At 42.2% G+C, this 27,954-nt stretch overlaps 1 protein-coding gene across 1 annotated transcript; it reads right to left on the bottom strand.

The window, feature by feature from the left end:
* Positions 1 to 118: 118 nt before the first annotated feature.
* Emp (epithelial membrane protein) lies at positions 119 to 27,395 on the bottom strand. The gene is made up of 6 exons (XM_070667062.1): positions 26,174 to 27,395; positions 8,445 to 8,782; positions 7,164 to 7,661; positions 6,380 to 6,578; positions 4,653 to 4,861; positions 119 to 2,026 (listed from the first exon to the last, which is right to left on the bottom strand). The coding sequence occupies exons 1-6, from the start codon at positions 26,229 to 26,231 to the stop codon at positions 1,784 to 1,786; spliced, it is 1,545 nt and encodes a 514-aa protein (XP_070523163.1). The 5' UTR covers positions 26,232 to 27,395; the 3' UTR covers positions 119 to 1,783.
* Positions 27,396 to 27,954: the final 559 nt, after the last annotated feature.

The raw sequence follows: 27,954 nt of genomic DNA, 5'->3' as shown, positions 1-27,954 counted from the left end.
GTCGTAATGCACGTAGGCGATAAACGCGTAATGATAGTGCACATAATAGCATCCGTGTCGCAACACAGTATCGCGCAAGTGGCGTGTAGGAGTGGAATGACTGTGAACACCAAATCGATTTCTATCATCATAAAATTAATTCTATCGTATATTTTCCTCACTTTTCCAGCACCCGTCCCCTCGGACGAGCTTCCAATCATCCCCATTTTTTTCTGCACGAGGAACGAAAAGGCGAAAAAGTATTTGAAAACATAGAAAAATTCCCAGGACGAAAGAGAAGAGATGCGCAAGAATAAGATGTGAGCAATAAGTAAAGAGAGATTTTTTCCTATTCCTTCCTCTCTTTCTTTCATGTCTGGAATTTGAATCAAAATATCAGATTGATGCAAAAGATACTTTGTGGAATAAAATCTAAATTTACGCGTTCTAAAATTATCAAAAGTTTTCAGCTCCTTTTTCTATAAAAACAGATTCGTAATCTCATTTAATACTAATTAACTACGTCATGTGAATAAACGGGCAGATCTTTTGCATCAAGCCGATAGATTGCGGCTCCTATTAATTTATAGAGTTTACATACGCGTGTGATTTTTGAGTTAGTAAATTTGAGAAAGATTGTACAACTGTATAACTATTACGCTGACACCGATAACCTGATCTTTCATGTGCGCCCACGCGCGCGCATAATTCGTTTGGTACTTTTTGATTTTTATCATACAAAAGTAATTTATTAAACCTAATTATAATCTATTTCTAATAACATTATTTATAATAATACATGTACAAACGAATAACGAGAAATAGTACATTCTTGGTAATTACAATCGACAGACGACAACGGCGGTTAGATTCTATGTAAAAAAAAAAAAAGATTTCTGTCATTCAGCTCTTGCCGCGTCTGGATTACACAAACCACTCGTTGCGGACACGCTCATGCAATCCAAATTGAAGTCGTGAACGAAGGCCTGGCCTCGGGACGACGCTATGGACGGAATATAAATTTCATCTTTGATCCTTACGTCATTACTCGCAGCGATAATTGCCACGCGCGATTCAACGACGATCCTGAAGATCAATTCGATCGATCGTGTGGAGCAGCTCGTTATTAATATTAATAATTCTGATAAAAAGAACGATACGTTGCGCCATTACAGATTTCTATCGCTGAGTTCTTTATAACAATTACGTGGCTACAATTTGTTATTTCCGCTCGACAATGCAAAAAGAGAACCGTTGTAGAAAAAAAGATATTTGTCGGCAAAATTAGTGTTATCCTATTTACGCAATAATAACGAGGAATATAAAGTAGTAGGATAAAATAGAAGAATTCTCTCGCTCCGTCGTTTTCGTTTCTTTATCTTTCTTCTTTCTTTCGAGACATCGCCGAGCACTCGCCTCCCCACAGGATCTCGAATTTATCGCCAGCTGTTGTTCGCGATTGATTTGTACTCGCGTGACTCGATCCGCCGTCTGACAAAACGCACCGTTCCGAGAAGAAGTACACGTGTGACATAAATTAATCTATCGGCCGGCCCCGCGCGACCCGATAAAATTCGCGTCGCCAGGGGCCTCTTCCTCTCCTCGCCATCCTTTATCTTTCTCGCGACGCCTCGCGAACGATTGAATATTTACTCGAAATATAAAGCACATGCCCGTCGCCTATAAAATACGTGAGATTATCGTACAAGTCCTCGTGCGAGGGTGCACTCGCGCGGCGGCTCGTCTCGCGGATAAGCGGCGAACTCGACGCACTCGCACCCTTGTCTCGGTCTTCGGGCAGGCCCTACTTGCTGAAGGCCGGGTTGAGCTGGCCGCTCTTGGTGCTCGTAGCATTCGCCGGCAGAGGATTGCTCAGGTGCAGCTTCTCCTGGCGCTTGGCGGCGCGGGCCAAACACATGAGTGCACCGAGTAGGACGATCGCGCCGATCGCGGCCAGGCCGCCGGAAACTGCGGCGTGGGCTACCGGCGGCAGGTCCACCACCAGCTTTATCAGAGACCTCATCTCCTCAGGTAGCTCGTCGACGCACTGGCAAAAGAGAATAGTATTCGTTAACACACATCGGTCCGGCCACTTATTTCGCTTAAAAACCAGATAGACCTCTTCTCGAGCTCTGTCCACGTTTTCAAGTAAACAGGCTAATTTATTTCGGAAAGTTTTTGTTTTCGTCATTAATTAATTCTGTTTAAAAAAGAAACCCTCTGAAAAATGTACTTTTTTTTTTTACTCATACGTTTCTTTGCGCTGCGACACGCATTAATCTTTACATGCAGGTTCTATTTTCAAATAGTTGCGCATAATATATTTTACCTCGGTCTCAGAAGTTATTTTATTTTTCTTGTCTTTTGATACTGCCGCTATTAAATTCCGGCCTGATCTTTTTTGCAATGAACGAGAGTGAATCGGCAGAAAATGAGCGGAAAATAAGTTCACGTGAAAATATACATATATGTATAACAATTAATATGTTTGCTTCGCAATTTCATTAAGGACAAATAAATTAACCTAGATTACATTACTTATATAAGTACGCAATATGTAAATCCGCATAATTAATATGGATATAATTATAATTATATTCTATTGATCTCAATTAAAAATTAATGAAGAAAAAAAAATAAATAAAAATGGGGGAAAAATATAAATTGAATGAAATCCTGAGATAAAATCAAAATTAGAATATCAGCCGTAATGCATTAGCGTAAAAACGGCTATTTTATTTGACGTATTCGCGAAGATGTAGTCTCGGAACGTAAGAAGATTAACTTTTATTTCCTTGTTCGCGAACGCTCCTTGAAACGATCAGATTAGCGTTTTTTTTTTTTCTTACACTTTTGCGCATGCATGTCTGATTACGAGATGAAGAAAAACTTTTCTCTATTTTTTTTTCCCCTTGCACGGACATTACGGCGCGACGGCGGTAACGATTCCAACACTTTATTAGCGGCGTCGAGACGAGTTCCATTAATATGAATCATGAGCGAAAAGCGTGCGGTAATACGACTTCTGTACGTGCGTAGTATTGAAACGCACGTCGTTGCCGTGTGAAACGGTGAACGGCAGGCACGTTTCAGTCATTGTCGTCGCCGGGTGGAGGCAGAGATGAAAATTTCACCTGCGCCAACCGGCTCGAGGATGATGCTAACGATTTGTAAGCGACGCGGTATGCCGCCGTCAAGAACGTAAGCTAAAGGGGAGAACGAATCGAAACGCGTTAACGCGTGGACTTTTTCGCGGCTTAGGTATCTTCGAGCAGGATATAATTTCGCATAAATACATTTCGCGTCACGTTCACTTGACCGATAGTCGCTCGCTAAATTATTCGAGATTCAGAATGTACACGCGTTACGCAATTAATGACAAATAGAAATTAATTTAATGTCTTCTGTAAAACCAGTTCGTCCCGATCTATGTTTCTTTCGGTCGGCAAGATGATATTTCTTGAAATTTATTATGCACACGCTTCGTGGATCACACGTCATCGTTTTATATTATTTTACTTTTAACTTAAAATAATTCTCGATTTTTTTTTTCTCCTCTTTTTTATTTTTTTTCCTTTCGATTAAATAACTGGCGGGATCTCTATTTTGCGCGCTAACTCCTTGTATGTTTACCGCATGTACGCAAATCTATCTCATTTTCTTTAATCTGTTATTTTATTTCATGTTTGATATAGTAGAGAGTTGCTTGAAATAATCTTCACTTATCCCCGAGACTATCGTTGATATATAACAAAAATTTATGCTTCGTTGGCAAGCTTAATAAGCAATTTTCTCAGTAATTTTTTTTTAGAACAGAATGATTATCAGCCATAAAAAAAGCGGTCGCCCCTACTTTTTACGTTCCGCTCGCATCCTATTAGGATTTGCAATTTAATCCACGTGCGATAGTTACCACGCTCGTTTAACATTTAACTACGACTGCTGCATAATAATTTATACGAAACACGCAATGATTCATACGTAACTATTCAACAGAAATTGAAGTTTTGTAAGAAATTGACTGCAAACTCGATACTCGTATTTGCGTTTTAACCTCCTGTTGTAAAGAATGATAGATAACAATCAAAAATTTCAACAATTACGCGAGAGATACATTACATCAAGGATATATCAATTAAATCATCGTGTAATGTATCGAGTTGGAAGACGATGGTATCGTACGAAACTCCATCAAGGATCTTGTAACACATTGTATTATAGGTACCGAGCATCCTGAGAGGTTTAATCCTTTCGCTTCTTCTACGTTAAAGAAAACTACTTTGCATTTATCCGTCTACCAGTTAAATTTTCCTGATTAACAGACATTAAAATAAATATTCGGCGTATAAATGTTTTTCACAACGCGCTAAACTACGTGGTATCAGATACGCCAACAAAGATCAGCCTCCCGCGTTTCTTTGCCAGCACTCGAGCGGTATGCAATTAGTGCACAAGGAAATAATAAAAATTAAACTGTTAAGAAATAATAAAATATAAATTGATGTTTACTTTCACGGCACAAAATGAACTAAACGAGAGAATCTAATCGGCGTCAAGCAAATCTCTGCATCTCCCTTCTTAAATAGGGGATTACGTTGCTGATAAATTATTTTTACGAGACTAGCGTCTGCAAATAGCCGTGCTGAAGATAATTTAATAAATCGCATACTTACATCCTCGAAATACATAATAGGGAAGACGATGTCGGGGAACGAGGCGACTTGCTTAATGTCTCGTACTTGGCTAACCGCGAGATTTATCTGCACTCTCGCCCGCGCTTTCATAGTCGTGCCCATTATCGGTTGCACGTCGATGTAGAATTCGTGCTTCTCGGGATCCGGAGGCGATATGCCCGTCACAGCCTCCCGTAACTCTGGATCGGCTGGGAAAAATAGAAAAAAAAAAAAAAAAAACGAATCGTCAAATAAATTACACTACATTATTCGTAAAATAGTCTTACTTTAATCGCTGAAACGAATTATAACGCATAAATTAATTATTACTATTGCTATTTCAATTACAAGTGACTATTAATCTCGGGTCTTTTCTCTTTTCTTAATTTCCTAATATTTAATTGCGTCAATGCGCGAGTTTGTGAAATAACAGTCCAGCAGAATTGTCTGGTTAACCGTAAGTCTAACTACGCTCGTGCCTTTATATAATAACGTTACCTCGCAGTGTCAAAAGTCACCATGTGTGGTTTACACGTATAAAATGGTCTGCACAATGCGCCGCAGTTAAACGGCATCTAATCGGCCAGCCGAGCGTTTTTAAAGCACGCACTCGAAACACGTAACATATTTTGTAACACATATGAGCACTAGAATAATGCGATAAATTAATGCCTTATCTCTTTCCGTTCTTCGGTCGAATTTATTAGAAACGTAACGTGAAAAAAAAAAAATTCTTAGGTTTAACGAGGCATTTTTGCATCGGCGAATAAATATTTCGCGCGCACTTTATTTTATGATGCGAGAAAATAATTTTGCTTCACGGTTAAACAATGCGGTTCACGGGAGGCGTCGCTTAACATTCGCTGTCGAAAGTAAAAGTTTCCGGGCGCAAAAATATGTGCGGCATACGCAAGAGAAAAAGGCGAGGAGAGAAAGGAAGAAACAGCTGGTATAATAATCCGTGGGAGAATTACAGCGGATGCGTGAAAGGGATTGTTCCTAAGAAAAATAGACCTCGTGGTAACGGACCGTACGGCCGATTGCACCTTCTAGCCGCGAGAAACCGGAAGCGGCGCGACAAATAGATCTCGCTTGCGAAACCGTAACCGCCGGGCACGTAAACGATCTTCGTTAACCTGCCCGGGTCGGATCGGTACCTGCGTAAAGAGAAGGTAAAACGTGGACGCGAGAAGGAATCGAATTTCGCTCGTCAACGAGCAGGAAACGCAGGCCGTAATCGCGGATGAGAAACGTCGGCGGCGAAGGATGCGTGCGACGCAAATAGATCCATCGCGATAATTCGCTAAGAAAATAATTGGCGGCAAATTATGCGCCGCGGTTACGTAAGGCGATACACTTCTAGATACACGCTAGAATCAATCGCGTAACGAACGGGTCCGAGGTGGGACTTGTCGGGCATCCGAGATCCATGACACCGGCGGTTACGTCAAGTATCGGGTGATGCGTGTATCACGTTTCGCGATTAGGGAAGCCCGCAATCGGCGTGAAAATAATAATAATGACGAGAAAAACAAGACGCGAATATTCGCCGAGTGTTATTCAACCGCTTCGCGTCATCCAGACGTACCGTGTCGTATGTCTTTGAAATATCGCCAGTCCGATAATTAGCAAGGATTAAAAATATCCACCTGGGTCTCGTTACCGGAGTGATCAGCAAACACTTGCGCGTTCGCGAAATAAGTAGCGGAGTCCGTAAAATCACTCACCAAGGTAGAAATGCGGGAAAGTGAGGAGAACCGGGGAATCGTACTGGCATAGAGAGATGTTGAACGCGCCTTCCGGGGCACAAGGCGGTCCAGCTGGACAATAGCACTGCTGCGATGGCAAATTTTCTGCCGTGGTGAAGACATTTTTCGGCGGCGAGAATCTGTAGCCGGGAATTCCTCCGGCAGCTATCACGTCGTGCTAAAAAAAATCATTTTTTTTTTTCACCAATATTTTTTACGTTTGTAACATTGATATTTTTCAGGAGATAAAGAAGCTTAACTTATTATTAGAGATAAATCGACGTAAAGAATTACTTGAGATATGTTAATTTTCTTTTTCTAGTCCCGGTGAATTTACTTTTTCCAACGTTTGATCAATATTAATTAAATACTTAATTTATGGAAAATTACATTAGATTCGCACCGCTATTCGAACGTGAAATTTACATTTTTGTAACGTGTCAATTACATTTTTACGCGCAACGATTTGATTTCAGCACTTTTATTACGACGATTAGAAACGTTTTGCTTCGGAAATAAATAAAAACTGTGCAAATTTTAATTAACAGTCCTAAAAATGTACGTGACACGGAAGATAATAATTTTAACGATATGGATTGATGCATCAATATTAAAATTATATTATAAAGCTGAGGTAGAAACGTTTTTTTTTTTCTTTTTTTATTTCACTTTCAATATTAAAAAATCCGAGTCCGGGAAGGCCGTCGTCCGCCTTGGGTCACATCGACCGGATAATTAACGACGACCAACAAAAAATGCAAACCTGATAGACCAGTGGCAACGTCCGGCAGAGGTCCTTGTCGAAGACCTTGAGCACGGTTTGCCTCGTGATATGAGGCGGGAATATGCTGCCGTCGGTGCCCATGACGGAGTCGCATTCCGGTGTGGTCCAAAAACCAAGGGCGTCCTTGCCGTTCCACCTGTCGAGCAATCCGAACTTCGCGATGTCAGAGGACCCCGTGAATATCGTGTACAGATCCGACCCGGTCGAGTTTTTGCCGTAGAGCAGGCCGAACTGATCGTACGGCAGCTTTTGCTCCTTCGGCACGACATCCTTGGCCAATTTGAGCAAGGGATCCTCGTAGCCCCAGAGCAGCTGGCCGACCGACACCTCGACGAACGGCTTGATCTTCAGGATGTCCATGATAGACGCCATCGCCAGCCGCAGGAAACGCGCGGCGTGTTTCGACTGGCTTGTTGCCGAGAGCATAGGAACGTTCGGTACGACCACTAAATCATCCTCGGAACCGGACGACAGGTTCTAGAAATTCGGTAAAAAAAAAAAAAAATTGAGAATATAACGTCGGTATAAAATATATGAATTTATAATTTGCGAATTAAATGTCAACTACGTAAGCTGCCAGCAGCTTGATGCATAGAGCTTCTGCGTAATAATTTCAATCAATTATTATCTTTCGTATCTTTTTCTTCGTGGAACATCGTGATGATGCACACTCGACCACGCTGTGGAAAATTATCTACGACGAATATAGAAAGTCGCGGCGGTGATTTGCGATGGACGAGCAAGAAACCGACCGCGTACCCGGCTAGAGTTAGTTTAGGGCGAGTAACGCGAGTGTGACAACTGTGACAGAGATTAAATAATCCGGAGACGACGTCACGCCTAGCGATTGTCATTCAGCGCTGTCATTTCTTCCCCCGTCAACGTATTTCTCGTGCTTCTCGATAAACGAACACTCATCGATCGTGATACATCCGACGCGATAAAGAGGCGCGTCGTCTTGAATGCTAATTGCTCGTTTTTCATAATAAAAATGTATAAAGTCTCGACTATTTTTATGTGCATCACCTTGGAGGATATTCACGTGAAAAGAAAACCAAACGTTACGTACGTATTTGTTTTAAATTAAATTACAATTAAATTCAAACTCCCGATAAAAAAATTCGACGAAATTTCGAGAATTTTATGCGGACTTTCGATGTCAAAATTAAATGCGAATTAAAATGATCGGGGCGCAGTCGAGAAAATTGAATTTCCGATTAGCATTACTGTAATAGGAATATGCCACATTCGGGGTCTTACCGAGTTGAAGAAGAACGTCTTCTTGACTTTGTAAGTGACGGTGCCATTGTCGTTGAATTTGATGTCTACTTTTTCCCAATGCTGCTCGTAAACGTACGGGCCTAGCTCTTGCAGGGCTGGTTTCTCACCATTGTTCAAAAACTCGTCGGCGTTTGTCACGTTGTAGATGTAAATTTGCATACGCGGCACGACCGGCGGCTCCTTCCAGAATTTGTACGTGCGCCCGCCGTCCTGTATCGCGAGCTCTTTGTCCAGAACCAGGTTGATGAGATTGGGAAATAGTACCGCCAGAACAGCGGCTAGAATTATCAGCAAAACTCCACATGCGATGGCCGCCCCTAAGGGAAAAATTAAGAATCAAAAGCTGCCGTTAGTCAGAAACGCATCATTCTTTTTTTTTTTTTTTATCGTAGTCAAAGTATAAAAGTAATTTGTTTCTGGATTCGTGATTTCGCGTGATATCGCTGCGGAGTGAACTGTTGCAAGGTATCGGTTTGAGACAAGAGAACTTATTCTCAGTTACAGATCTGCGCAGGAAAGCGTAAAAATGGTAAGAATCGATTTCGCGATGGCAAAGAAAAAAAAAAGAAAAAAACTTTTAGTTATCCTCGGTCAATTCTCGTCAGGATTTGTTCATCTCCTCTGAAACATCGACCCTGGACTTGAAATAATCGATGAGTACAAACGCGATTATCTTTCGTGGCAATCACGAGGGTGATTACATCACGACCTTCGGCCGATGTCGTCGACCTAACTATCAATTAGCAGATGCTAAACTAAAACAGGAACGAGGCCGGCCGGTTTTGGAAAAGAAAACCTTACGGCGTTTCCTTGAAACGTATTCTCTGCCCGCCACCACGCATCGCGGTTATATTCTGGATAAACTTTATGCCTCTCGTTCAAGGAGCGAAACAATCGCCGAGTATAAACCAGTTGTGGCACTTTGCGCTTTTCTCATATTTATTCTTTGATACGGTCCGCTCTTCGCACGCGCGTTGCGTGCTATTATTCATGCACTTCTGCGCCGCGTGCTTAACGCTCCGCGGCTACTTGCGGTAAATAAACGCTTGATGACCGGTTAATCGGAAAAAAGGTAACGTTCAATTGAGGATCGAGGACTTTAAATAAAAAAAAAAAATGTTTTTGCAAGTCTTGCAAGAATGTTCCATAATTTTAAACAATAATTATTCCACCTCTAAGATTAAAAGTGACACGCAAACAGGTGACGACTTCAAAGTCCATTTAATCATGCGTTTATAAAACAAATACATTTTTTTATCAATTTTATTCTTTCTATTTTTAAATGCCTTATACATTTCAAGTCAATTAAAATATTTAACATTATATTGTATAAGATTCTTTAATATGCTCGTATCTGGAACGCACGGAAAGTTGAGAAATATAAGAATTGGGAAACGTCCACCTCGATCGTTTATTCCAAAAAGTCTTAACACAAAGTTTGCCAAGACCTTCACGTCTTCAGACTAATCATGAATTTTGTCTAACTTTGTACACCACGGGCGGGCTATTTAGTAATAATCATCTACATGCCAGTACAAATATAATTTTTGCGGCAAGGCCAAATGTTGCGTAAATTTTTACGCGACATTGGACTAGTAAAATTCACACGATTATTAGCTATCGCAAGTCAATGTCACACATAATTCTTTCCTCATTAGAAACATTGAAATAAACAATTCGTATAAACAACTAATTAATTTTTTCCTGTAATAAACTAGAGAATACAACCATTTTTTTGTGCAATTTATCGCAAATCATCGGTAATAATAGAGCCGCTTGTTCATTAATTCTTTTTTTTTATACTGTTAAACTTTCATTAATTTATAAAATAATCCGCAATTATTATTTTCCTGCGGTATTACGAGGCCGCGGAATTTAATCAACATTTTTTTATTACATTTCTCTCTTTCCTTTTTCTCTCTCTCGCTTCTCGTAACGAAATTACAGAATCAACGCCTACGCGACACGTAAGCGGAAGAAAGCTAGGCGTCCCGATGCATCGACGCGCGCCTACATCGGTCTCGCTTTCTAACATAGTCCAAGTACTCGAAGTTGCATTCGCGCCTGACGGAAGAAACGCGATCCTCCTCTCTCCGCCCCCAATCCCTCTTTGTTTGTTCCGACTTTTCTTTTCCGGCTTTTTACGTGCACGCGCGCGCCCAGGCTCGCATCGCGCAAACTGATGATTTTTGCACGGCTGTGGTTTCCGTTGAAAAAAAAAAAAAAAAAAAAAAAAAAAAAATTACGGAACTGCATGCATGTACATGTACAACGCCATTCGCGGTTGTCCAAGTTCGTAGTAAGATACATTCATTCGATCAATCGCAGAGATCTTGGAAATTTTAAATTTCTTTTTTTATTAAATATTCAATTTATCTTTGACTTGGAATTAAAAAAAAAAATGGTTTGGAATTTTTAATTTCTATCTTCTTACACGATAATTTGTATCGTACGCGTTTACGTAAAATATAAATTGCTTAATTGTTTTCGGAATTGTTAGTCAGGATCTTCCGATGATCGGATTCAACGTCGAGAAGTAAAGAGAAAATATGAGTAGCAGTTCTGACGTTGCAAAACGTCATCGAAGGAAAATTTACGCAATATATCTGGCGCTTGTTCTTTTTTTTTTTTTTCTCTCTCTCTCCTTCTTTCTCGAGACCGTAATTTGCTCGGTAGCTGCATTTGCTCGCTGTCGCGTAAACTCGAGACAAGAGGGAATTTCTCTTACTCCGAGGCGTTAGAATCGCGGCCGCGTTTTCGAGTACTTGACCTCCATTTCTCTCGTAGCGCCGCTTAACTTAGTGAATGGTACGCGATGTACAGTTGGATCGTAATTCCGCGCGTTGCGTTCCGTAGAACAATAGCACATTAACCGCAAGTGACCAACCGAGACGTGTGCTGGAAGTCAAGCTGGGCACGCATGCATGGTCTTACGCGTGCATCATTCTCGCGAGATTAAGACATTCGAAGGATTCGGACAATTAATATTGCCGCCCGAAGGTTATTCACGTGGAAAAATCCTTCGCTCAAGAGCACCGTCCCTTTTCGAGTTAAACGCGTCGCCAAGTATTCATTAACATGAGACTTTGAGCTACCTGATGACTCGAGCCGTCGGCCGCGTTGGGTGCGGATGTGGTGGATATACGCCGAATCAGTTTCCACAATACATTTGTATTTAGAAACCCGGTCACTGAACACGCAATTACCAAAGCGCATTTACGCAACTGAATGCACTGAATTCGGAGCGAACTGGCAATTCGACTCCCGCTGCCCGTGGTGGTCGATATCAGGTGCAAAAATTGGCGTAAGCGAGCACCGGGAGTCGTTGCGACACCGTCATTGTTCGCCATGTGTGACCAATAGTTCGGCGAAAAAGCCATTTGCGTTTTCAGTCACGTTCGGTAGAACGATACGGCGGGCGGGACCGCGGCCTTCGAAACGAATGATTCCACTTTGCGATGTCCGCCGGACGCGATGATCAGCGAGGAGCGGTCCACGCGAATGAAACTCCAGTTCCAAGGAAAAGAGAGCGATGTATAAAGAAAGAAAACGTATAAAAAAAAAATTTTTACTCCGCGCGTTATCAGCTAGGCCTTCGCCCGGCGAAGGAAACCCTGCTAATGTCAAAGACACCTTGGCGCAATCGCGAAAAGAAGGCTAAACAAGTAGGACGGGCGTATTATTAGCTTGTCAAAAAATTGCACGATCCGCTTCGAGAAATCGGATGTTGCGTCGCGTAATTATCGATCGGCAAAGCGCGGCCTGACGATTACGGAGGATTTCAGAAATGTCGACAAGGTTAGCCGCGGATATCGCGGTCGGAAGTCTTGCCGTCTTTTAACGAAATCCAACGTGGCTCTGCATAAATGTTACGTTCTCTTAATTTCGCCTTGTGGAATAATTTTTTTTTTTTTTTTGTGGAAATAGAACAGTCCCAGCGATCGCGGCCATCTCTCACAAGAGCAATATCGATCGTCCTTCATCGAAGACCATAATAGCTCCAAAACGGAGTTCTCTTGGCGAACACGAAGTCGATGGTCGACAGCCGTACGCGCGCATCGACTGCATGCGCAATAAGCGACCTCGTCGTCATGTAATAGCTTCGTTCTTATAGGAGAAAGGATGTCTTCGCATGACGGATTCGAGTCGTATGAGACCAAAGGAATACCTAGCAACGATCGCCGCGAATTATGCATTACATTATGCATTCAGATACTTGCGACATTTTGTAAAATAATAATCCAAAAATATATGAGTCTTTAATTTGCTCATTTATATTCGCTACTATTCAAAAACAATCAATTTTACTTATCTTCTTTATTTTTAGAATGCAGTGTTCTTTTTTTTAAGACTGCATTCTGAGCAGCGTGGATTTAACGCAGTTTCACTGATAATCCTTAGAAAAAATATATGTATATATAAAAAAAGAAAAAATACCCAGTCGATTTGCGGACCATTATAATATATTAACGATAGGCAGGTAGATAAAACCGTTCAAGTGAGCATAGTTCAGGGATCGCGGGACACGATTCGGCGAACGAATCGTGAGAACGGGACGAACTCGCGAAGAAAAGATCACGAGTGGCCTGACGAGCCGATCGTAGCGAGGATCGTGCCGGTTTTGAGAGCTGAAAGTTAAATCTGTTCTTTCGAGACTTGCGTCGGGCACGAAAGAATTCCGTGGTGTAACGACGAATTAATTATGCGAGGCACATATACGTCGGCTGACGTCACACGATTGACCTTACGAATGCCATATATGCGTGGTAATGCGAGTACGATTCGCCTCTTTTTTCGACTGATCCATCATGGCCAAGTCGGCTTCTTACATCGAATAATTAAAACGACTCAGAGGGGGCCCTGATCGTGGTGACATGACACTCGAACTTATTTAAAAGAAAAAAAAAAAAGGTATTATAAATGCAAAATTGTGACCTTTCAGAAAAGTTGTTTCAAGGCCTTTGTACAAAGCACTTAAAAAAAAAAAAAAAAAAAGAGAGAACATGCAAACGTTTCGGCGAAACATTCTAACACTTCTTAAAGATCTGCTGTCATTCTTATGACTGAAATATTATAAGAAAGACAGCAAGAATACATTAAAAAATTTTTTTAACTAAATAATGAGTAATAAAAAGAAGAAAAAATTGTTAAAAGAAAAAAAAAAAAAAGAAAAGTTAAAGCCTTCTGGTCGTTATTACAGTATCGTGTATGTAAACGATCATCAACTTTCATTGCGATATAATTTATGTAAAAAGATCTTAAAAGAAGTAGAACTGGTTACATATGCCGGTCACTGCCTAAATGTTCAACGCGGCGATTGCTTAACATTGAATTTCGCAAACCGAACCGGTCAATTATCCATTCCGATTATAGGACCATTTTTTTTTTTTTCCCTCTTCTTATTTTCCTCTCCGCGTTTTACGATTTTTCTCCCCGCTTATCATTAATTGCTGCGTTAAGCAAGATTCGTAACGCGTCGGTAATAATTACAACTTCTTGCCGCTCTCGCTTCACCGGCCGTTATTACTGTAATACTGTCATTATCGGTAACATCGTTACCCGTTGCCATCGATATCACGAGTATCTGGAAGTGGCATTCCCGGCTGAATTCTTTCGGCGCGAAAGAATCTTGCAACGCACGCGCTTTCGGCGGCCGCGGCGGCTACGTCCGCTTTCTAAATTTCCACGCGGCAAAAATCGATATGCCGCGCGATCTAGAGCGTAATCGCGGTGCCCGCACACCTGCATTTAAGGTCGTTAGCGATAAAACACACACGTTATTTGCGCTAACGTGCTGCGCTAAGGCGATGCACGCCGCCCGTGCGCATAAATGCGACGTGTCAGCCGCGGAGACTTTAATGAAGCGAGGCGGTAATAATGGCCAGCCTATGTATGCCGAGCTCCGGCGAGCTCGCAGCGAAGAAAGTCTCGGCAGCCTCCTCCTCTCGGCCCGCGGTAATGATCACAACGCAATCGCGAAACGCGGCGAGGCTCCTTCTCCTCCCTCGTGGGAAGAAAGTTACGCTCCTTATCGCCGATCGTCGTAATCTTTACTCGCGTGCGCGTACACGCGCGTTTGCACGCGTCCACGCGCGCGTGAGATTCGCTCTGTCGAGATTTTCCTATTTTCTCGTCTTCTCGCGCGCGGTATCGTCCACGTAACAACGCCGAGAAAGGAAAGTTACGCCGAGCGCAAAAAAGACGCGCGTAGCATAATCGAAGCTTCGCCCCGCAACCCCGATCGGCGTCGTAGCTAGGTAATCGATTAACATTCTATTAAACACGCGGCGCGATTTGTCTCGTTACCGCGAAACGCGTAGGGGATCCTGCGTTGAAATTTAATACGGAAGTAATTACATTTCATCGTTCATCTTTCGACGAAAGTGCTCCCGTTAAATGTTACCGGCGAGTTAAATTACATTGAATTATTTGAACATTTTGAAATCATTCTCTACGTTATATTGACGTCAGAAATTTCGACTATTCTTATTTTTTAACCGAGCTAAGCGAAAGAATGTGTTACAAAGTTTTAATTAACATTTTAAAAAAATGTGATATCTTATTTCAAAATGAAACAAAAACGAATTATGATTTAAACGATCCAAATGGTCCTATAATAAATAATAAAAAAACAAAATACACGTTAATCCCATGTAATTTTGTAAGATCATCGAAAATTAATTAAGATCTTTTTGCGATTAAACCGGTTTCATGGCCAATAGACAAACATTTACATATCGAGGAGCACCGGATACTCACATGCGTTAAAAGCGACGTTTCTCAAGAGAAAAGAGTATTTCGATGTTAAAACATAACAAGGCCGTCGTTAACACGTACAGCCATAAAGTATAAAAATTTTAATTATATCCAGAGACGCGGTGTCTTTCGCGAGGAAGAGCGCGAGGTACGAGTAGCCGCAATTATATGCAACGACGAGCGTGTTGAAGTGAAACAATTAGCGAGGCAACCGAGGCGACGCGGCAGAGAGGAAAAGCGGAAGCGCTCGTTAACGAAGAACGTTCGGCGAGATAAGGCATTATCCTACAATATGCCATGCGACACAGAGGCGACCGCCTACGCACCGCTCGTGACGTAGCAGCGAGTCAGTCGTCGACGAGAGACGGCCGAGAAGACGGATCAGGCGGAAAGTAACATTACGTCTTATTAACAAGCCACGCGATTTACGCGCGCGGCCGTAGAAAGACGAATGTAATGCGTAAGAAAGCGGGGAAAACGGCGAACGGTGAAAGGAGCCCCCGTGACGCGACCTGTCCGAGGAAAAAGGTGCGCAACGTCCGAAGAACGGCGTCGTGAAAATTTCTATTGTTTAATTGCGCGATCGTCGGTTGATACGCGCGGATAACGCGTCCAAGGTCGATCGCGAGAATCCCGCGAGAGATTCCGCGTGCAAGTCATCGCTGCCCCCGATGTTCGTATACTTGGAATAACGAAGATTAATGAAACGATATTCTTTGCAGATCGCTGTTATGTAGATCGTATCGAAACCTCGATGAACGGACGTTATTATAAGTAGCGGCTACCTTTTGTGTTCTAGGCTAGACGACCGACTTCGTTTGAGCGAACGTTTGCTCTCAATGTAACACGCGGTTTCTCTTAATTGCTTCTTTCCCTTCCATTTCACTTTCATCGTCGGAAACAATTTGCGAGGCTCGAACCGGCTCGACGATAATGACGGAAGAATGAGTCATAAAGGGAATCGTTTTGCAGGCATCGGCGCCTCGGGATGACATAATCTTGAATTCGTCGCACGATTCGCAGTCGAGGAAATGGCTCGTCTCTCTCATGCTTTTATCGCGAGAAATCCACGTGTCCCCCGTCCTCCGCGAATGACTCCCGGAGATCGGTCCGCGATCGAGGGGAGAAAGAAAAAAAAAAATACAAATGGGACATCGGGCAAAAGGCGCGACGCAAAGCGTCGTCAATTAGCCGCGCCGTCAATGGGGAACGGGACTTTCGGTGCTCCAGTTCCCATCTCCCCCATCCCGTCGTCCCGCGAGAGATACCCAATCTGTTCTCACGCGTGCCCGATATTATCGCTAACAATGCAAAGTCCCGGCCCTCGTGGGATAGAACCGACGTCTCTTTTCAGCCTCCGCGCTGCGTCGCCGGAAGTCTCTTTTTGGTCGCAGACAACGGAGAGCGGAGCGCGAAGAAAAAGTGACGAAATATCGGTTGCTGCGTCAAAGTCCAAGTCCCTTTTTTATTTTTTATTTTTTTTTTCGAGGAATAAGACATTTCGACGGATCGGCGATACGATTTGTTAGATACGATTCCCCGAGATTCCCGTAATTATCGCACGTGAAAGAAATACGAAATAACACGTCTGCCACGTCCAATACGTTTCTTTTCGTCGGCTGCATATTCCACGTAGCGTTCATGTATATAATATGGACGCACGCGCGAGTAGATACAATTTGCAAGCGACGCCGTTGCACGCAGAAACTTTCTAACGTATCCGTGTATTCGCGGCACCGAACGATTATAAAATTGCAGCCTTAAACGAACGGATCGTGCCGTGCGTGTAAACGGCTGTTGAGTGAATATGAAAAGCTCGGCAGTGTCAAGAAAATAAATCAAATATGTTTTAATAAAAAAAATATAGAACAAACGTAGGAGTAGACTAAAAAAAAAATTCATATTACTTATATCTCCCTTTTTTTTTTTTTTTTTCACAAATCAGTGATCGCTAATGTTACATACGTTATTTTCGCAAAGAAATTTCAACGAGAAATTTTTCTCAAGCACGTATTCAGCTTAATTAAATATCGTACGTGCGTGCACATAATTTAATTCGATCTAACGTACATAATTTCCATTGTAGTTAAAAGGCAACATATGGTATCGTTTTCTTTTAAACAACCAACAGTTCAACAGCTCTATCATCCCGAGATGCCTTCGCGATAAGCACGCAATCGTCACGCGTAGGGGGTGCGAAAACACTTAATTTCCCCCCTCGTTTATTCTCCGTCACACGACGAATTATGAAACTGAATGAATCGTACGAAAGATAAAGCGTTGCAACAAACGACGGCGTAGTTCGCGGCTTCGAGCTTAAGTCGCTTTCGTAATTTCTCGCTCGGGCTGCGAGGCGAAGTTTCATCTTTTCATCTACGGTAATTGCCGCAAAAGATGTTACTTATTGTGCCGTCTATTCTTAACTTTTACCCGCGCTTCGGGTTCTATTCAGACCCTGGCATCCGCCGTCTCTGTTATTACACCTCGTGCCGCGAGAACCGCTGGGCCGGTCCAGCCGTCGAGCGTACAAAAGTAACGGTGCGCACGAGCCCGTTGGCGCGAAAAAGACCGAGTGAAAGTCCAGTTAGTTTCGAGAGTGATTCAAGATCGATTTACCTCCCCGCCGGGGCCTTTAATAGATAAATTCATTACGATCGCCCAGAAATATTTCAATATCCGTTCGCAGCTACGTTTCAATTATCGTCAAACGTCTCGTAATTCCTGATTTCTTTTATCTTTCTTTTTTTTTTCCTCCCTGTTTTTTTTTTAATTTTTCTTTTTCTTTTTTTTTTACACGAAATTAACACTACTCGATAGACTGGATTTTTATTGTCCATTGTAAGCGAGCGGTACGCTAAAATCAACGAGTCACCAACTTCCATCGCTCGCGAAGCAGAAGATCGATTAATTCCTAATATATTCACAGTTGAATGACATAAACGCAATCTTTTTTTTTTTCTTTTTTTTTTTTCTCAGTCTTTAAAAGAACTTCGTGTCGCAAAAAAACGTTCGTAATGTTAACATAATCCATCGTCTTATCGAATTTGTTATTCAACTGTCATTACATAATTAATCATTACTTAATCTTTGTACTAAATGTTTTGTTCAGTCGCAAATACTTTCGTCGAGTCGGATTAGCAATTAGCTATTCTATTATCGTTTAAAATAAATATATTTCAAAAGTTGCGCATAAATTACTTCGTATATTAGAAAAGAAAAAAAAAAGAATAAAAAAAAAAAAAAAAATAAATATAACCCAAGAATGTTAAATTTTGCGGGAGAAGGCAGAGACTTTTCTTTAAATATTCAGTCACGTTTTGTTAACTATGCATATTTAACATACATTTCACGAACGCTAGTAATGTGATCGCGCAATCCCTGCAAATTCTAGCCATTCACACGAGCTGGGTTGCCTTCGAGGAGGCTCGCGCGATAAGACCGTGCATACGTTAGACGTTATTAATTAATCTAGCACGGTTTATGTGAATCGAGTCGAGGCAGTGTCCGCGTTCCGTGATTATAACACCGCGTGTCCGCGCCGGATTCATCCGTTTCTTCGTGAGCTAACGTGAATTACGATTGTTAAGCCGTCTGCAAGATCCGTCGAGAATACGGTAAAGCAACGAGAGAAAGTAAAGATGCAAAGGTACTCGCATACTCTTTTTCTCTCTCTATCTTTCTATCTAGCTATCTACTTATCTATCTACCTATTTATCTCTCCATCTATTTCTTTCTCTCTCTACTTAAAAGCGAACAATGAAATTGAAAATACTTTCATCGAAATTGAGATTGCTTTCTACGTTGAGCGAAACGTAGATGCCTACGTTTCTCATTTATTTTGTTAATAAATCAGTATCATGGATCGTGGAGAAGTAGAGTAGCCTCTTCTTTCCGTCTTTTGTACAATTTCTCTTTTAGGATGAAAGCGTTCCATTTCTATCCGATAGTTTTTAACGGCCACAGAAAAACGCTACGTGATTTCAGGAAGAAAATCCGAGTGGCTCGGGGAGCCGGCACGATGTATGAGCCGACGAGACTTTTCTTTTAATACCGATAACATAATATATTATGCAAGTGAACTCCTACAGAACATCTTCGACCGCCGACGTAACAGACCGCCGACTACCATTTGTCACCGCCAATCTTCGCGTGACACGTTACGTCGTCCCTCCTCATTAACCTTTCAACCGAAAGCTTCTTCCGCTGCCGCGGCTTCAATCGCGCTCGTGAAAAACACCCAAGATCTCAGTTACGTCAAGCATCAACAGGCTGAACAATACTTATTTTTATTAGCAGCCTCTATCCTTCCGCGTCGCGCTCAAAGAGCCGTATTCAAAGATCGATAATCCGTCATTTCTTAAACATAATTAGATAAAACCCAACCGCACGTATGACGCATAATATAATGGATATTATCTAACTGCGCGCTTGTAGTTAAATAAGATCTATTACATTGCTACTATAATTAGATAATACTATCCATTTCTACCTTCTTCTACGCACAAGCGCGAAAATGTCAGGTAGTCACGGTGACTTAAATTTGCACTTCTTCAAAAACTCGATATTGCGAGACGCAATATTTTTAAAAGATTCGGAATACATATTCAACGCGTCAAGCAAGTTTTGGAGGAAAAAATAAAAAAGAAAAAAACAAATATATTTTTTAAAAGCCATTTAGAATATTGTTCAATACCGTTCCTCCTTAAATATCTCGGCGTAGAAGCCACGCGTTAAAGAGATTAGTCCGCAAGAACAAACGCAAAACAATGTAACTTTCATTGGTTAATAGCAGTGTAATATCGCGCGACGACAAGGTCTAAGGATCCGTGTTCGCGAGCCGCTAAAAGGCGCGTTGCAAGGCAGGTTTTCGTCCAGGTGAGGCGCGTTCCGCGGTGCACCGGCCTCGCCGATCGAATGCTGCATTCCAACCGAGCCAATAACGCAGCCAGTCGTTGGTCTCCGGGCCCACCGAGCTGTAATAGCAGGTCGGTCTCCAATCGGCACACGAGTTAAGTCCGCCTCGGCAGCGGTCTCGAAACGAAAATGCTTCGCGTGGCCCCTTTCGACCAAAGAAAACCAATCTCTACAGGTTCAACGGCCGATTCTCGATCGCGTATCCTGCCGGTAATCCGCGAACGGTCCTTTAGAAAAATCCTTTCGAGAACATTTTCCTTTTCCCTCCCGGCCGGGTATCGGAAGTCCGGGGCTGCAGGCGAGAAGGGAGCGAGACTCAGTTGCCCGAGTGAAAAGTTTAGAAAATCGATGTAAATTTCTGCGACTCGACTTTCACGGAGTTCTCGTGGACGAGACGCGCGGCGAGTCGGCCGATCGTATTTCGTTAGATAAGCGAGGCGAGATCGCCGGAGGAAGATAAGCGAGCCCGCGAATCTAGAGCCGCGATCGTCCGCGTTCGTCGAGATGAGAGAGCGAACGAGGAAGGGAAACGGAGTAATTTCATCAAAGCTCGACTTCGTGCTCTGCATATATCTCGGCGTCTCTCTCTCCCTCTCGCGCGATTTTGCAATCGCACGTAGCGGAGAAAGAATACCCTATGCGGTCGATTACTATCGTAAATAGCGGCTCGTAATGAGAAACTGAGTTTCCCCGTTTCGACGATTCAATGGGAGCGCGAATGGAGCCGGAGTTCGTTGAACTCGAGACGCCGAAGATCACGCGCCGATTCTTTTTGCCGATCGTGCCAGCGAGAAGGCAAGAGCGCCAGGGAGCGCGGAGAGAAATTCATCCCGATGAAATTATCGTTTTCTAATCCGAAAAGATTTGAAATGACGAGGGGAAAAAAGATTCGCCGGCGATTCAAACGAACGCGTAAGACGGAGAGCTACCATCGCTAGTTAAGTCCGACCGCATCACCCGACTTCCGTCTCGGAAGCGACGCGAACCGGTCTCCGGGTGACCTAACGTCCGTTTTTAAATCGTAGCTATTGTTATAACGCAGAGAGAGAAAAAAAAATCGAGCTCAACTAATCGCAAAATTAATTTCGCAGCCGGCGAATTATATTTCGGAGACGTCGGAAGGTTTTTCCTTTTCGCACTTTGGTATCCGATATTAATTCTCAATTTTTATTTGCGATATGTAGTTTAAATATCTAATTGATAATGCCTCGCGTACTTAATATAATGCTGTGTGCTTTATGATTCTATGTTGAAAAACGTAAAGTAAATATAAAGCGTGTGTGCGGCCAAATAGTCTTCGTAAAACCTTGGCTCGCGTGTTGAATTTTTTTTTATCTTCTCTTAATCTCTATCGACAAGGAACTGCACGAGCTCGAGAACAGTAGCGCTTTTACCGATCTTATTTATAATACTATCGTCGACGCCGGGGCTCTTAATGGTATTTCTATGCCGAGGCAAAAGCCAAAGGCGATGAAATGTTTTGTTGCGAAAATTTTCCTTATTGCCGGTAATCTGCGGTCGTAAAGTAAAAATTTGCACCATTCCCCGGCAGAATGTCGGCAAATTATTCGCTTTCGCTCGAGAAGCGAAAAATTGGAGACGATTAACACTTGTCGAGAATCCACGCAAGAATTATCATCATTCATTTTCAAATCGCGAGAAAAGAGTAGAAATGTAATCATCGAAAAGTAACAAAAAACTTTTTCTAAGCGAGAGAAATCAATATTAATTTTTTTTTAATATCCGAGATATAGAAACATTGTGATTTAGTAAGATATTTTTATAATTTCGCTGCGTATATCTTTCTGCCTGGCAAAAAAATGATTTTCTTGATATAAAAAACTGCTTCTTTAGACGAAATTTACAATTTCTTCGAATGTCAAGCGTAATATATGGATGATACGGCTTAATACGGTAAACAATTGTCCAAACAGCAGCAAAAAAAAAAGGAGCAAAAAAGTAGATATGCAAGTAAAAAAGTATGCATGCACGCAGGTATCTAAGTGTGGCGGTTACTTCTTCTTACATAAGAGTGCTTCCTGTTCTTACGCCAATCACCACATAATATGTAAAACATACCGGACCTATCTCAGATATCTATCGCGCCTAGCGTGTCACTTGTACGACAGGAAAAACAGCCAACAGTAATAACACACTATCATATTTTTCACCCTGATAGCTTTTCTTACGTCAATGATGACATTTTATTTATATCCACTTCATAAATATTAAAGAAATATATTAAAAAAAAAAAGTGTTAAAAAACATTTTTTGGAAGTAATTAATTGAAAGAACTGTAGAAGAAAAAAGAACTGTATTTTATCAGTTATAAATTAGCGGCTCGATACTCGAAACTCTTTTTCCTTTTTGTCGTACGTCGAGTTACCCTTTCACGAACGTCCGTGTCCCTCGTTAATTTAAGCTCGCTTGTATTTTATAATTTATTAATGTATAGTCCTAATTAATTTTGAAACTCACGATGCGCCATTTGAAATTGAAATTTTTATTGTTGACGCAGGCATATATAAGTTCAAGGATCGAGGATTCCAAGTACGTGGCTGAGATATCGATTAGTATTCTCATGTGAAAAGACATATATCGAATGCTTAAGATAGCACGCGTACGATCGTTCGCGAGGAGAAGCGGCGAGGCACTATTTTCGTGCCAGGTATACAATGCACTTGTCTAACGATCGCGGAACTCGCCCGTGGACAGATAGTCCGAGGCCGACGTGAACGCTAATGGTCGCAAAGTTCATTCTTTGGCGAACAAACAACGCGTCCGTCTCGAAAAAGACGTCGATTATTTACGATACTTTATATAATTATTAATTATTCTCGCGGACAAGCAACTTTTTGTTGCGCCGGCAAGATTTCCATTGTCATTATCATTGCCGATCAGAAGGACTTTAAACGCGGATCGACATCCCGAGCTCCGTTCGCCTGGTCACGAATCAGCCAATCGACCTTTCGAGTCAACGTATCGGCTTCGACGAGGATAACCGGTGCGAAATAAAACCGCGCGATCGGTATTGATTTATGCTTTGTACGAGGTACAATCGGGTGATTAAAGTGGCCTAAAGATGTTCCCAAAGAAAGGCTTTGAGTGAAGATAAGATTTTCCCCGAGCGATCTCTCTAATCGCTTAAAAGACCGAACTCTTTTCTCGCAAATTTTTTTTATTTATATTCTAGCATTTTTTTTCTTTGTCTTACTTCAGATTTTCTTACGTAAGAGATCCGTACTCATCAATTTTAATCATATTACTTTGCGTACATCGAACATTTTCATGTCTTCGAAGCATTTTACGTAATACGCCAAAGGTCGTAAAAGAGGAATGATAATCCTGCAGTTAGAGATTCGATGGGAAATTCGGTACGTTTGCCGTTCGGGACGAGGCTCGGGCACGAAATAAAAATTCTGCTAAGGCAGAGCTCTAATAAAGACGAGATCCAGGAAGAATATTATGGAAATAGTCCGTTACATCATCATGTGGTTGCAAGAATAATAAAAGCATAACGTGACTCTCTTCATCGGAATTAATCTTCAATCGTGACGTCTCTCTCGAGGTAGGCACGCAATCAGAGATTGAAGCCGGTACCTCTGATGAGCCCGCTGATGATAGTGCGATACGTCAAGATAAACTCTGCATTTATTCAATAGCAGATATATATTATCGGCCAACTAATGCATAGAAAACCTGACGGCTTGACAATTATCTTCGGTACACACAATACTGTTCATTGTAATTTTTCAGTTGAAAAGAAATACGATTTTTTATCGAAAGTTCAGAGACGAATAAGATATTGTTCTGGCATACAATAATTTCCACGAACAAAAAAGTATATTTTATAAAGCGATTCGCAAGATTATTTTACGTGTACGAAAAAAAAAAAATGTAATAATTTAAGTACGTTTTGTGTTGTTCTAATGAAAGATTTTGCAACGTTTTATTTTTTTTTTTCTTCCGGAAACACCTCGCGAATTAATAATCCGTGTTTTATAAATTGAAACCTCGTCAAAATTATATCAGGCCACGCTTCATTTCGCACCGTGTCGCAATAAATCCGCGATCGGAGCGAAACACTTTCGGGCCACATCGCGAACTCGTGGTGAAAGTAACTACACGTCAACGCCTACGAATCTGCCGCGTATTTGCCGCGAGGTTCTTGTCCTTAAGGTGTCAACGTTTTATCATTGTCGCGCCGACGATGCACCAGCGATGAAAAAAAAAAAAGAAAAATAAGCGAGGCGACGCAACGCCGGACTGAATAAACCGCAATGACTCAGTGTGGCCGACCGTGCGCGATGACACATCCATTGAATCGAATTAAGAGCACTGGCTAGAGCCGTGACATTACTCGCGATGATCGGGTTAATCGCAACCTCCCGCGGTCGGTCCAGACATCTCGATTCAAGCCCTCGAGCGCGACAAGCCACGTGAAATTCGTCGCATTCTCGACGAAATATATTACGAAATATCCTTGGAATAATTTCTTCTGAACGGATCGATAAAAATGAATGATCGCGTCGGAAAGTTTTATACAACTTTCTCTTAAAAAACCACCTCTAACGATTCATATTAATTACGTTTTTGATCAGGTGGATCGGGCCTGATTTTTTATTCCTTGTGAGTAATAAATCTCGTCTCGGCAAATAGAAAAGAAAAAAAAAAAAAATTTACAAATTTGACAGATTATAGGAATATAACTTAATAATCTCAGAGTCGTCGTGACGTGATAGAGATGATCAAGCCTACAGCTTCCGAGAGTTCCGCCAATTGACCGGAAATAAATTGCGACCAGAGATTACGACACGAAGCACGTGAAAACGGCGATATAATAGCATTTTAATTTATCACTCGCATCAATCAGTTAATTCAGCTTGTCTCGAATGATGACTAGAGTCACGTTTATTTAGGTGGACATTTTAATCATACATAAAAAAAAAAAAATTGTTCGCAATGTAATATCACACAAAGTTATGAATAAAATATTTTCCATTAATTGCCCGAGTATTTTGTCTTCTTATAATCAAATTAAATTTATTCCTTATTAATCATGGAATACATTTGAGACAAACTGATCGAAATACGTATATGCAAAAGAAATAGAATATGCAAATATATTTTTAGAAATTATCTAAGTTTGTCGCGAAATTTTTTTCCCATCGATTTTATTATCGTTGGCTGAATTGCTCGTTACCGCGGCGATCAATCCGCAATATCGGCAATCATCGGTCACATTACACGATTTAATCGTCAAATATGCAAACTCGATGTGCAAACAATGTCGCAAACATCTTTGAATACCGCGACGATAATAACGCGCGAGGCATGCATCGAACGTATGCACGCATGACACTCGTTTTTCTCATCTAGACTCTTATCATGTTCACGCAATGTTTTGTTTATTGGTCACCAAGGTAAAAAAAAAAAAAAATAAAAGCATATTACAGATATTCAGACACTCTACAAACTACCTCGATTAATTAAACCGGTACAAAATCCCACTTCTGAGCGACATTAAAATTATCTTTTTAATCAAGACTCAATTAATTGAAAGATACCTTGTTGGGAAATTTCCACCTGCTTGTTCATACTCGGCTAATGCATCGAATTTCTTTTCTAAGCCACGATCAATGAATTTGCCAATTTTATATTAGGAACTTCGTCACCCAAGTGTTAAATAAAAAAAAGTTAACTTTCACCTCTTAACCACTTCCGCCGGAAAAACGCGTCGCGCGCGTTGAGGATGTTTTTAAAATCTGTTTCGTTTCGAAGGATACCATACAGTGCGTTCGTTTACGCGGAGATTAGCGTAGTTGCTGCACTTGTTTAAAATTAATCTTTTCTCCTTTCTTTCTTTTTTTTATGTGCAAGAAGAAAAATAATGTCTAAAGTAGCGCGGGAACTGCGGCTGACCGCTGCGTAAACGAATGCACGCATACTGCACGAGATCTGTGCCTCCTGAAAGATCGATTAGCGTCGCGATTGAACGAAATATACATAAAAAATATAATACTTGATCGGGTACTTACATAAACGTCTAAGGAAGCTGCCCTGCAGTTTGGCGCAGATCCCGCGATGCACCCTCATCCTGAGCGGCGTTTCTCGGTGCGTTCACTCCGAAATCACAAGCACACGAGGGGCGCGCGAAGTGCGGGCGCGGTTATCTATTCCTTTCTTTTTTTTCTCCTTTCCGTAACTTTTTATCTTCTCGGCCGAGAGAGCCGCGGCCTACCGTCTGGATACGCCTTTGAGGCGGTGCGCTGCGTCATGCACGAGCAACAGCCGACTTGTCAAAGTGGATTCTTTCGAGACCTCATTCAGCTACTCGCGCGTATGGTCCTCGCGGCACGCGGCGTTTTCTCGTCGGCGACCTCGAAGCGCCTGGCTCGCTTGCACACGCGGCTCGACTGCCAACTGGAGAAAGTCGGTCCCTCTCGCGGTGCGCTAAGTATGCCGGCCGGATCACCGAGCGTTATTATGTACCGGAGATGCTGGTACGCGATCCGGATTAATAATAAAAAAAAAAAAAAAAAAAAATGGAATAACGAAACGAGAAAAAATAACAGCGCGCCTTTTACTTCTCTCTCTCTCTCTCTCTCTCTTATTCGCACCAAACGTTCCTCGGTGTTTGCGCACGTCGCCTGAGGGAACGGTACTCGCGAGTCAGGACACGTCCCATGGAGGCTTCTCCGGTCCACGAGCAGCTTCTCACGGTTGGTACCAGCCGAGATCCGGTGATCCTCGCTGCTGAATCCTCGTCGATTCGTAGCACGTGGCGGCGAGCACCGCTGCCTCTTCTACCGCTGGTGGTCGCGACAGTGATCGTGGGAACGATCGGCGACGATGATGTACCTCGGCGAGGTAAAGGCATGCGACTTCGGGCGGGAAGGTGGGACGCGAAGATACAGGTCGAAGAGGAGGGAAGAGAAGGTGGAGAGCGAAAGGACCAGATGAGATAGAGACGAAGAACAAAGGACGTGAAGAAGAAGAGAGGGAAGGAGGAGAAGAGATTATCGATGCAAAATCGGACGAAGCCAGGGGAGCGTGCGTTAAGTGCGAACGAATTCTAGTGGACGGCGGTACGATCGACGTGAGATTGGCCGGGACACTGCCGGACCGACGATCTACGGCGCGATACTCAGGTGAACGATTTATTTCTGCCCCCCACTTGGCGCTCCACTTTGCCCCCTTCGGTCGCGGCCGTTCGGTGTCTACTACTCCATCTAGTACCGCTCGACGCCGTTGCTCCTCCATTCTTCGGCCCTCCCCCTCCTTACGGTTCTTCTCCCGCGCCTGTTCGCGTAAGAACGTTCCCGCCTCGCTCTCGCGAACCCTATATTGCTGTCTTTCGTCTTTTATCACTGGAATTATGTTTATCAATCGTCCAATTCTTTCCGTTAAAAATACAGTTTTCGCACGTATGCTTGGAATCGACGTGAAAGGCGGTCGAAGAATGGAAGATTTTTTTTAAGCTGTTTTCCCGTCGCACGCAAATCGAGAGAGCTTTTGTATATACTTCGTATAATTTAGAATTAATTAATCAGAATTGTCGGTCGATTGTTAAAAAAAAATTATGTTCTGGCCTGCGATTGCTACAGCTTGTCTCGTATATAATAAAAGTCTACAAGTTTAATAATTCTGAATTATTAAACGATTGAGAAAAATTGTGGGATACTTCTCTCCCAAACGAGTTGATATGAATTACTTGAGAATATAATATTCGCAAAATTTGGCGTCGACCTAACTTGATGGTCAAGAACTGCCTTTGATTCTTTTTACTATCTATCGTTTCTTCTCGCTTTCTCTATCG

This window comes from Cardiocondyla obscurior, linkage group LG15, assembly GCF_019399895.1.
Source record: "Cardiocondyla obscurior isolate alpha-2009 linkage group LG15, Cobs3.1, whole genome shotgun sequence".
Taxonomy (NCBI): domain Eukaryota; kingdom Metazoa; phylum Arthropoda; class Insecta; order Hymenoptera; family Formicidae; genus Cardiocondyla; species Cardiocondyla obscurior.
The sequence above is the reverse complement of the archived record's forward strand: the minus strand, read 5'-3'. Positions and strand labels throughout refer to the sequence as shown.

Coding starts and splice junctions, on each gene's coding strand:
- Emp (XM_070667062.1), bottom strand. CDS start 26,231: ATGAGGGTGCATCGCGGGATCTGCGCCAAACTGCAGGGCAGCTTCCTT. Junction 4,862..6,379: donor TTTCCCGCATTTCTACCTTG/GTGAGTGATTTT, acceptor TATTTTTCCCAG/CCGATCCAGAGTTACGGGAG. Junction 2,027..4,652: donor CTATTATGTATTTCGAGGAT/GTAAGTATGCGA, acceptor CTCTTTTGCCAG/TGCGTCGACGAGCTACCTGA.